Genomic DNA, 11,877 nt, shown 5'->3' with positions numbered 1-11,877 from the left:
CCCCCCCCCCCCCCCCCCCCCCCCCCAGCTCTTAGCTACTGTCTAGTCTAGTTCTGTCCCCAGGAATTTACCTGGTGAATCACTTGGTACTGGCTATTCACTAGCTTCGAGGTTAGGGAATGTGTCAAAATCTCAGTCCAAGGAGATGGCTTGAAAGCCCTTGCCACACACGCCTGGTCTGGTAATGTCTGTGACTCCTGTGCTCCTATGACAGGTTGGGAGGCAGAGACAAATCAACTTGCACACGCAGACACATGCAGAGAAATAGAGCAGCCTTAGTTTCGTTTCCTTTCTATGGCTGAGTGTCACCCATTGTGTGTTTGTGGCACGTTTTTAATCTATCCAGCTGTTGAGTTCTTGTGGGTGAGGCTGTGTGCGTGACCTACAGTACGCTGTGGGGATGAGAGGAACTCAAGTTCTCTCCGTCCTGCTTGTGGAGGCAGGCTCTCTTGTTTTTCTGCTGCTGCACTGCATATTCCAGAGTAGCTGGCCTGCAAGCTTTTAGGTATGCTCACCTCCCCGCCCCCTCCCCCTGGGGTGGCAGAGGCCGGGCCGGCCTCTGCCGAGTCAGAGTACAGGCTGAGTCTGCAGGCCACCGCTGGAGTTGTGTGTTTTAGCCGCTGTGCGCATGGCTGCCGTGAGCACAGCAGACAAGGACACAGTCAGGACCGTGCTTTCACTGGGGTTCCTGTGCCTTGATGTGCACTGGATGACATGCCAGCCTCCTGTTGGCACTTGTGAGAAACTGTCGGGCGTTTTTGAGTTGCCGGCAGTAGTGTGCACAGATTCTCTGGCTTCTTGCCGTGGTGGTGACTTTGATTGGAGACCAGCAGGCAAGTGTGATGCACTGTTCTGCATTTCCGCGACTGTGGATACTGAGTGACCTCCTGAGAGTTTATACTCTCGGTGCTGGCGGGCCGCTTCTGCATCTCAGAAGAATGCCTCTCAAGTCTCTGGGGTTTTTTTGTTTTTCAAGACACTTTTCTCTGTGTAGCTTTGCCTGCCTCTGCTTCAGGAGTGCTAAGATTTACAAGCGTGCACCCCCACACCCGGCTTCTGTTGTCTTTCTTAAATTTTATTTTACACTTGCTCTGAATGGTGGCCGGTGCAGGTGTGTTGGCAGACATCACACATGTGTGGAAATCACATGGTAGCCGTAGGAGTCAGTTCTTTCCTCCATGTAGGGCCTGGGAACTGACGATCAATGAGCTGTATCATCACATCAGCCTTTTTTTTTTTTTAAAGATTTATCTTTAATTATGTGTATGTAGGGAAGGGAAGTATGAGCTCATGAGTGCAAGTGTCTGTGGAGGCCAGAAGAAGATTTCATGTTCCCCTGAAGCTGGGGTGAGAGCTGATTGTCAATCTCTTGATACCAGGTGCTGGGAGCCAGATTAGGTCCTCTGCCAGAGTAGTGCGTGTGCACCCGCCGCCGAGCCCTTGTTCTGCTTTCCTTCTGCTTTCCTTCTGTCCTTTTTTCTTCCCTTTGATGGGTGCTAGGGCTCTAACTGGGTGACTCTGGCTATCCTGGAGCTTGCACAGTTCTAGTTGCCTTCCCTCTCAGATTTGGGGATTAAACCACCACCCAGCAGGGGATTCGTAAAGGTCATTCACTGAATTTTTAATAAGCTGTAAGCCCTGAAAGGTGAGACATTCACAGTTGTATCCCAATCGCCTGGAACATATGTAGCATGTCAGAACATGATTGGAACTGATGTACATATGTGAAATTGGGGCACTTCCTGTTTGTGATCTAAGGTTTTCTAAGATTGTTGGCAGAGATGCAGAATCCTGGCCATTGTTTTGTGGCTGTGGCATGCTTGCTTTTGCAAGACAGTGCTACAGATGAAAGATCTCCCCTCCTGCAACCCCCAACATGGTTGCACATCAGATACTTACATTACAGTTCATAACAGTAGCAAAGTTACAGTTTGTTATGAAGTAGCAACAAAAGTTTTACGGTTGGGGACTGTACTAGAGGGTTGCAACATTAGGAAGGTTGAGGGTTGCTGGCCTAGAGCAATGTATGTTTTGGGAACATGCTTGGTCCCTGACTCCCCCTGCTTTTGTTTTTGTAGGGCCACCATACACCCACCCGAGGAGGCCACAGAAGATGGTGTACTACGGGAAGATGAACTGCCACAGTGACTATGAGAATTACATTGAGATCGTCAAATACGTGCTGAGAGATTACAAGAGAGAGTCCCCCCTTATCATCAACACGATGGGCTGGGTAACGGGTAAGCATGGACACATGCTGCCAGTTTCTGGGGTGTCCTGTGGTGTTTCCATATGTCTGTGCTGTAGTGCTCAAGTGAGGGTATGCATGGGTAGACTGTGGCTGAGGGCAGCCACCACTACCTCCCAGTACAGAGAAGAAAGGCTTTTCTCATCATGGTCCATTTTCTGCTGTGCTGAGGAGCAAACCCGGGACCATCATGCTGAGCCAGCATTCCACCAAGTGAGCCACAGTTCTAGTTCCAGGGCTTTTGGGTTGTTGCCTATTTTACTTCACTTTATTTATTTACTTACTTATTTTTGGTCTTTCAAGACAGAGTTTCTCTGTAGCCCTGGCTGTCCTGGAACTCACTTTGTAGACCAGGCTGCCTTTGAACTCAGAGTTTTGCCTACTTTTGGTGTGCACCACCACCGCCTGGCTTTTGCTGGTTATTTTTTAATTACTGGACTGCTTTTCCTGTTTTGTCAAACGCTGCATGCAGTGCTCGTGGAAGCCAGAAGAGGGCGGCAGATGTCGTGGGCGTGCATATGCTGCCTGTCTTCATGCTGCACTGTGCTGACATGTCTCCCCTCACAGATGATGGGCTGCTGCTGATTGTGGACCTGATCCGACTGCTGTGTCCCAACTACGTCGTTCAGCTGTCTTCTGGTCGGGGTAAAAAAATGCCGGGCCTCACTCCTGAATACATAGATTTTACAGATGGCCTGTATACAAAAAGCAAGATCAGAAGGAGATACCGAGGTTTTGAAATACCAGAATGTGGAGACAGTTTGGAATTTACTGATGAAGAGAAGGACTCTAGTCCAGTTGCAGTCTTCACTGGACATAAACTGTTATCTGTTCACTCAGAATTTTTATGTAGTAAAAATGAAAAAAATAGGTAAGTGAAGTATCACTTGGGTGGGGAATGGAGCTTCCTACAGTGGGCCAAGGGTTTTGTTCTCAGTTATTCGGGAAGACTGAGTCCTGCAGCTGATCTTGCTGGCTCTTATGTGTCACCCCATCACCTGGGAGACAAGATGGGCATCGTGAGTTCAAGGCTCTGTAAACAAACACAGAGAATAACTCTGCTGAGACTTTCAGGTTTCCACGGCTACACATGAAAGGAGGGTGTTTCCTGCTGGGAGTGTGCAGACAGGCCTTCTAGTTCTGCTGACCAGTGCCAAGGGGCCTTAGGTTTCCTGTTGTTTGAAAGACTGAGAGCAGGGTTTTAGGTGGAGAGTGTGCATGAGTGTGTACATACATGTGTGGCTGTAGTGAGGGCATTAAACCAGGGTCTTGGACATGCTGGTATTTCTCTAACACTGAACTATGTCTGCAGCCCTAGCATTTGGGAACATCTTGAAAGAGCAAGGTCTAGCATGCTAGCTAGTGTGAGGTGTGATATTGTCCTGTGTGAGGTGTGCTGTCGTCCTCTGCTCACCCTGCTCTGCTCTACTTTTCAGGGCCAAATACAACAAGATTTTCCGAGATCTGGCAGTGTTAGGCTACCTCAGCCAGCTGAGACCTCCAGGGCCAGCGCCACTTGGTCTTTTGCACAGCCTGACACCCTACCAGGTAATCAGAGCTGTGGGAGAAATTATCTGATACGGGTAAGATGCTGGAGACTTCCGGTGTCCTGAGTGCTCTGTCTACTGCTGTATGACTCTTTGCTTGCCTAATTCTCAGAACATCCCTGAGGTGTGGGTTTGTATGTTATTCCCATTTCACAGATGGGAAGACTAAGGATCAGTGAGGCTGGGTTGCTTAGCAGAAGATGCAGAGCTGGTATTTGGTCCTTGGCAGGCAAGCCCACCGTCTGCCGTGAATTGTGGCTTCATGTTAGCTCTAAGTTATCTGACCTGGTGGTCACTTTTGCACTTCCAGCATTTGCACTTTCCAGCCGCATGAGGGCAGTACCCGATGTCTCAGGATGCTGTTGGGCTCCATGCCCCTTCCTGGCAGTGTGGCACCTGGAGCACTTCTCGTGCACCTAGTTATTCCTGTTGGGCTCCAACACCAACGCCTTTACAACTCCTGGGAATCGCTCTGGGAGCCTTGTGGTGTCAGGTTCTAGGGTGCTGGAAATGGTGAGCAATGATTGCACCAGAGCCTTTCCGTGCAGTGTGTGGACACTCGGCCCAGTCTTCTCGTGCCACACGCGTGTGCACATACACACACAGTCTTAGGTCACTTCTCTATTTCTGTGACAAAACACTATGACCAAGGCAACTTGTAAAAGACAGAGGTTAGTTGGGCTTACTGTTCCAGAGGCTCAGAGTCCCTGAAGGCAGAGCAAGGTGTTAGTAACAGAAGCAACTGAGATACCTTATCTTGATTCACAAGTAGGAGGCAGAGGCGCACCGAGAAATGCCTCAAAGCCCACCCCCATGACACGCCTCCTCCAGGGCCACACCTTCTAATCCTTCCAAAGCTGTTCCAGCAACTGAGGACCAAGAACTCACACTTAGGAGCCCATGGGAGCCATTGTCACTCAAGCCACCAACAGACGTGTGCAGCAGCAACAGCAGCTTGTTTTGTCTCGAAAACCACAAGGAAAAAAAAAAAAAACGGCGTTGAAGACAAAGCAAGGGCTGTCAGCATACATCTTCAAAGCAGAACAAGAGCGCCTTAGCCTTTATACATGAGAAAGCTGTTGTGGCGTGATTACCTGGATGTCTCTGGGGAAAAAAAAGTCACTTTGTGTTTGTCTGTGGAACCAGGTGGCCAAGCCCTAGATCTCCATGCTCTGCTCTCTCTACTCTTGTCCTTTCGAGGGTTAATGAAGATGATGGGCAGTTTTCACTGGGTTTGCTTTTAAAAAGAAAGCAAATTCATATTCACACAGCCAGTCAACACTGCAGGCCCCAGAAGGACAGCTGGGCTAGGACTGGAATGGCAGTGCCAGCTGGCTCTCCCACGGCTGCCAGCGCCTGCTGGGACACCCCTCCAGCTACATCCTCGCTGTCCTGTAAACTGTGCCTTAGGGTGGCTTTACATATCCGTAGCTCCTTGATTTGTCTTGGTCTAAGCCTGAGCAGCTCTTTCCTATTCAGTCTACAAAGAAATGTCCTTACAGCCTGCAGGTTGACACTGCTGCTAGTGTTTTCACCCCCTGGTTTTGTTTTTAGGTTGAGGAGAGAAAGGAGTGAAGATAGTATGGATAGAAGTACAGAAAGAAGGGAAATACATAACCCAGGTGCCTTGACCCTCTGGTCTTCCTGCCTCTGCCTGCCACGTGCTGTGAGAATAGGCACACGGCACCACACCCAGTGTTTTGTGGTGCTAGGGTAAGCCCAGGGCTTCCTGCATTTTAGGCCATTCCCTAATTTGTGCTTTCAAAACCTAGATTTTGGGGGGATATGCTGGAACATGCCTCTAACTGGGCAAAATAGAGACAGGAAGACCCCTAGGGTTTGCTGGCCAGTCAGTCTAGCCAAATCAGCAAGCTTTAGGTTCAGTAAGAGAGCCTTTTTCTCAAAAAGATCAAGGTGGAGCCTCATGTGGTACCCTGTTGGATCGCTGCTTTGATCCTGTTCTATACATCAGAACTCCAGACAAGCCTGGGCTACATAGTGAGACTGTCTCAAAAAAAAAAAAAAAAAAAAAATACAAAACAGAACAAAAATAACATGTAAATCAAAAGGACATGGAGAATGATGGAAGGGAAGGTACCTCTAACTCCAGAGGCAGAGGCAGAGGCAGGCAGATCTACAGAGTGGGTTCCAGGACAGCCAGCGCTACACAGGGAAACTGTTTCAGAGGGAAGAAAGGGGGGAAGCCAAGGCACTGGATTGCACGTTTGAGGCCCACGTGGGCTGTACAGAGTCCGTGTCTCAGGAGGAGACCTCTGAGTTGAAGTTAACCCAAGAGACACGCGTTTGTGGTTTGTTCTCAGGTGCCCTTCAGTGCGGTCGCCATCCGGGTCACTCATGCCGATGTTGCCCCTACCCACATCTTATATGCTGTGAACGCAAACTGGGTTGGCCTTTGCAAGATTGTGGATGATATGAAAGGATACACACGGGGTCCCATCCTGCTTGCCCAGAACCCCATTTGTGACTGTTTGGGCTTTGGTGAGTTGAGAGTACATTATGCCTCCTACCCTGTCCAACTCTCTGTACTCAACTGGCCTTGACCTTGTAAGTTGTATTATTTGGTGCCAGGCATAATGAAACACCTGTGCTAGAGAAGGTAATGTCCTCTGTGTGCTCCCAGATGGTAGGTCTTCTACATTCGTTACAGTTATCTAAAGCCTGTTCTGTTAGCTGAATGGGAGGACGGACAGGGTTCGGCAACCCTCGGAGACCAGGGGTGTTGTGTGTTGGGTTATAAGATGCCTGAAGGTGGTGCTGAGAACTGAACTCGGGTCCTGTGGGAGAATAACAAGCTCCCGCAGCTTTGTTGAGCCTTCTTACCAGCTCCAGAATAGAGCTGGGAATAGAATTGTGAGTCACCGTATGGGTTCTAGAAATAGAACCTGGCTCCTTTGCAAGAACAGCAAATGTTTTTAGCTGCTGAGCCATGTGGTCACCCATGAATTAAAGATTAAAAGGCTTATTGTGAAGGTTGACCTCACTTCCCGTGTTGGGTACGTAGCATCTGCGCAATGACTGCTGTTGCTCTGTGTCTTGAAGGTATCTGCAGAGGCATTGACATGGACCAGCAGCTCTATCACATCCTCACCCCTTTGCCCCCCGAAGAGTTAAAAACTGTGAACTGTCTGCTAGTTGGCGCCATTTCCATTCCACACTGTATTTTCAAGAACCAGGTGAGTCTGTGTGGGACACGCGTGTGGGAACCTCGACAGGAAGTGCGCTGAGGGCAGCAATCAAGGCAGCAGGTCCTTTGGGAGACATGCACATGATTATGTGGCTTGACTGACACAGATGGGGTGTTGAGGGCCTCAAAAGGTTCAAGTCAGGAGCTCAGGTAGGCCAACAATAGAAGGTGTGAAGGCAGAGGTGGGCTCCATGGGACTGCTCTCCTGTGGACAGTCTTGTTTGTTTTTGAGACAGGGTCTTACTGAGAAGCCTTGGTTGACCTGGTACGCAATTTGTAGGCCAAGTTGGTCTCTCCAAGTGCTTGACGTAGACAGTCTTTTGATGCACTCTGGGAAGGCACAGTGGCGTTCATCTGCATGGCCCCAAAGCCAGTGTAGGCTGAGTAGGCAGAGGTCCTGCTTGTGTGTATCCAGCGTCTCATGGTGTTTGGTGTATGTATGGGATCAGACTAGTCAGATGAAATGGAGGCATGTTTGTGGCTGGCTGGCTTGTTTGCTCAAGAGGTCCTTTAAAGAGTGTGGTGCTAAGAACTCGGTGCTCTTGCAGAGGACCTGAGGTCAATTCCCAGCACCCACAGGACGCATTAAAGTTTAAAAAGAGAATGCTGGTGATGATGGCACACTACCTTTAATCCCAGCAATCAGGAGGCAGAGGTAAGTTGATTGCTATGAGTTCAAAGCCAGCCTGGTCTATAAAGTGAGTCCAGGACAGCCAAGGCTACACAGAGAAACCCTGTCTCAAGAAACAAAAAGAAAGAAACATTTTAAGTGTCTGAAGCATCAGAGACTTGCTGCCCAGCTGCCTCAATGCTGCCTTCCAGTTGGGAGAATCCGCCTGTGTGTCGATGTTGCTGTCCCCGTCCCATCCCCCCCCCACACACACACACACACACAGGTGCCTATACTGTTTCTTTGTGTTTTCATTTCAGCCTGGGCCCGAAGGGACAATTCCTTACATCACCACCAATTATAATTTTAAACTTCCTGGAGCATCAGAGAAAATTGGAGAAAGAGAGTATAAAAATGCATTGGTTGGGTATAGATACTATCGAAGAAAATAAAGCCTTGATACAGAGAAAGACTTTCTACCTGGACACATTGTCCCCAAGCCTCCAGTCAGCAGACTTAATGGGGCTTTGTGGCTGTGGACATCATGCTCATGTCCATTGTTCCTGTTATGGGAAGATGTGCTACGCTGAAAATAGTTCATGCCCCTCCATTTTTCCCCTCTAAGGAGGGTCTCATGTAGCTCAGACTGGCCTCAAACTCTGGGTCCTCGTGGCTTCATCATCAGAGTGCAGCGTTACAGGTCTGAGTCACCACACAGGCCTTCAGACTTTTCTCTTAGGCTGTTTGATCTCAGACTTAGCCCTGGACCTCCTTACAACTGGTCAGCCTGCAGAGCTATCCAGCAGTGAGGAAAGTTAGCATCGTCGTGAGAACAGGAAGAGTCTCGGAATTCTCCAATGATCGTGGAATAGGGATCAAATTAAGGAAATGGGGCCACAAAAATGTGCCAAGAACAAGGCAGCAGGCTGACCCACAGGTTCTCGGGCACAGTGCACAGCTGCCTGGGATGAGAGTGAGGCTTAGAGCCACGTGGACCCTACAAATCAGGTGAGGTGATTCAAATGCCAGATCCTTTGCCATCGGATCTTTCAATTGTGTAGTCGGGTAATATTTGGTCTGTTAAATTCTGGGTCTTTTTAAATCATGAAAGTTTGCGTTGAAGACGTGCTCTGACATTGGGGAAGCCTCCAGGCAGTTCCTTAAGGCCGGGTATGCTCTGACTGACTCCTCCGGACTGACTCCTTCAAAGAGGCTAGAGATACTGCCGTGGGGCCCATTGGGCTATAAACAGACACAGTTGTGCCTGGCTTGGGCAAACCTTTGCTGCTAGCACTTTCTTCAGGGACCTAAGCCCACTGCAGCTGGACTCTAATGAGGAGTGACTGGTCAGTCATTTTGTGGTTGCAGAACACAGAGGAACTTGTCAAGCTGGATGTGTCAGTACTCTACCTTCCAACAGGATCATGTCCAAAGACCAAGGCAGTGGAAGGTTTAATGTCTGTTCACTTGCGCTGTTGATGATCTCCATCTTGTCTGTAGCCCTGTCACCCTGAGTGTGCCCAGTCTTGTCTGCTTGGCCCCATCTTTGTGGCACTTTGTGGTGGCCTTAGTGTCTGAAAACCTTATTAGGGGATAGCACTGCAGCTGCCTGGTTCATCTGAGTCCCTCTAGACCACGTAAGGATTCACAGACTAGCTGTCTTTTATCTGTGTCTAACATTAGCTTGTGTTGAGTCTTTGTTTGTGGGGCGGGGCCTCTTACCATGCTGCCCAAGCAGGATTCTGAGGGCTGCATCGATCCTCCTGCCTCTGTTCCCTGAGGGCTCAGATCTCAGATCTCAGCCTTGCCAAGAACTTTTAAGACAGTCTTCCTCCATGGCTCTTCTGCTTGTGTGCCCAGATCTTCTTGAATAATAATAATAATCTTCACAATAATAAAGATCCTGTGATACAGGGTTCACACTTGCTTTTTTTTTGAGACAGGGTTTCTCTGTTTTGGCTTGGCTGTCCTGGACTTGATTTGTAGACCAGGCTGGCCTTGAACTCACAGAGCTCTGTCTGCCTCTGCCTCCCTAAGTGCTGGGATTACAGGTGCCACTGTGCCAGGCGTTTGTGGTTTTTTTCTTTTTGAAAGGTGCGGTTTTAGCTTTTGCATGCTGACCTTCACGAGTCAGTCCTCACCAGTAAGGACCTGGGGCAGCAGTAGAGGGAGCTGTGGGCACTGATCTGGTGGCCTTGAGCAGACGCGGCTGCAACAGGACTCCTGGAGGGAGTCTGTAGAGCCTGGCTTTAGGAGACCTGCAGCAAAGCGTGTCCGTGTGATCAGATCACAGGCTCAGGGCATTTGGGGCAAGGAGGAGATTTGGCTCTGCCATTGTTCTGGGTTTTTCTGTTTTGAGACAGTATCTTGCTATGAACAGGCTGGCCTCAAGATTCATGCACAATCCTGCTTCAGTTTCCCAAGTGCTGGCATCACATCGCGTTTCATGTACGTGATTTCTCTTTAGATGGTCTCGTCCATTGCAGTCTTAAACTGTGGTTCATGTGTATGCTTGTTTTAAGAGCACTGCAGAACTGTGCTACAACACACCCCACGTTGCCAGTTTCTGTGGATCCTAAGAATCACTTTCTTGGAGTTATTTCCTCTTCTGGGAAGAAGGAAATTAACATCCTTAAGTGGTCACTGGAAATTCAAGACCCAAGAAAGTGGAAGTATAGAGGCTGTGGGAACAGGCCTGGTGCCTTGGATTGACTACTTTTCCAGAGTCTGGGAAGAGATGAGTGGAATAAATGAGGCCAGGATGAGGGCAGCTGCGGCCCTCTGACGTGGGCTTCCAGCCTGATCCATGGTGTGGAAGTCAGATGATGTAGGTAAAGGACCATGTCTCTGTCCTAGATCCGTAGGTGTGAGAGGTGCAGCTGGAGGGGCCCAGGGCTTTGCAGTGAACACCTAAGCCCATCCCCCCTCCTGCCTGTGGGTCTCTTTTTCCTTCACTCTCCCGCCCCATAGCATCTCATTCTTTGCCCAGTGGCCTGAACTCACTAATAATAGGACGGTGCTGTGTCCTCTGCTTCAGCTTCCCCAGGGCTGGGATTCCAGCTGGGAACCTCTTTTGGCCTGGTCTTGATTTTCTGTCCCTTCAGATTGGACGGCAGCATAGTGGACAAAGACATCCTGATATAATGTTGGAGCTGAGTGTGAACCATACTGTACCACTGAGGAGGAGGTCTAGCCAGGGTCAGGCAGGTGTCAAGGTTTTGTCCCTCTAGAAGGCTGGGAATGGTGTCCACATTAAGTGTCTGGACACACCCAGCCCCGTACCTGGCAGGCACGCCCTGTTTAGTGCTGCAGCCATGTGTCTGCCTGTGGAAATGGCAGTGCCGCGGCCACCACTGATAAACCACATCCTAAAAAGCCCCTACGTCCTACATACTGCTTTTAAAATTGTCTGTGGCCCCCAAGTACCCACTGCAAAGGTGGCACTGTGAATTCTGTGCGCGCCCACCTGACTCTGTGAGTTTCTAAAATCATTTCCCACTGTGTGCGGTTTCTAGCCATCGCTCTCGTTTGCTATGAACTTGATCATTAAAATTTTTGGAAACATTTTTGTATGAAGAGATCTTATTCCAGGTAATTATTTAAACAGGAAAAGCCATTGGGATGAAAATAGCTTTGAAGCGGGGCTAATGCATTCAGGGCTCACAGGAATCCCACCAGGCGTTTCCCTACCTGAGGCTAGAGTAAGGCCAGAGGACCTGGGGTGCCTGAGGGTCTTGCCTGGAAAGGACTGTGCACCAAGGAGAGTTCAGGGGTTTGGGTGGATTGCCTTGTTGAGACAGGATTTCATTCTGTAACCCTGGCTAGCCTGAGACTGGCTGTGTAAACCAGGCTGCCCTAGAACCCCTTCTCCCTCCCTCTGTCTCCCCAGTGCCAGAATTAAAGGTGCGCACCCCAGGACAAGAGACAGGGCTCAGAAGTTAAGAGCATTGCTGTTCTTGCAGAGGACCAGGTTCAATTTCCAGCCCCCGTATGGTGGCTCACAGCTGTAATTCCAGTTGAAGGGGAGCGGATGCCACTTCTAATCTCCACTGCCACGGGCACGGAGCACGTGCACACACATACACATGCAAGCAAAGCATTTTCAATCTTAAAAAGGCTTCTTTAAAAGGTTCCTACCCCTGCATCTGGCCAGAGGTCACAGTTTTGTTTTAACACAGTGACACCTAAACTTCAAGAGATACCTCAGGGAGAACGCAGCCCAGGGCAAGTCCGGGTTTCCCTGTCTTGGTGTGGCCTAGCAAAGAGA

General features: G+C 49.5%; 1 protein-coding gene across 1 annotated transcript in view; it reads left to right on the top strand.

Moving 5' to 3' along the window:
* The window catches only part of Nol9 (nucleolar protein 9), an 18,164-nt gene extending 6,987 nt beyond the window's left edge, over positions 1-11,177 (top strand). Inside the window, exons 7-12 of the mRNA XM_055615183.1 lie at positions 2,079-2,240; positions 2,816-3,119; positions 3,685-3,796; positions 6,117-6,294; positions 6,856-6,989; positions 7,931-11,177. Of these exons, the coding sequence (XP_055471158.1) occupies positions 2,079-2,240; positions 2,816-3,119; positions 3,685-3,796; positions 6,117-6,294; positions 6,856-6,989; positions 7,931-8,062 (1,022 nt within the window). The 3' untranslated portion in view covers positions 8,063-11,177. The remainder of the gene's footprint in view (positions 1-2,078; positions 2,241-2,815; positions 3,120-3,684; positions 3,797-6,116; positions 6,295-6,855; positions 6,990-7,930) is intronic.
* Positions 11,178-11,877: the final 700 nt, after the last annotated feature.

This window comes from Psammomys obesus, unplaced genomic scaffold (genome assembly GCF_907164565.1).
Source record: "Psammomys obesus unplaced genomic scaffold, mPsaObe1.curated_primary_1811, whole genome shotgun sequence".
NCBI classification, from domain to species: domain Eukaryota; kingdom Metazoa; phylum Chordata; class Mammalia; order Rodentia; family Muridae; genus Psammomys; species Psammomys obesus.
This window is presented reverse-complemented; position numbering and strand designations above follow the sequence as displayed.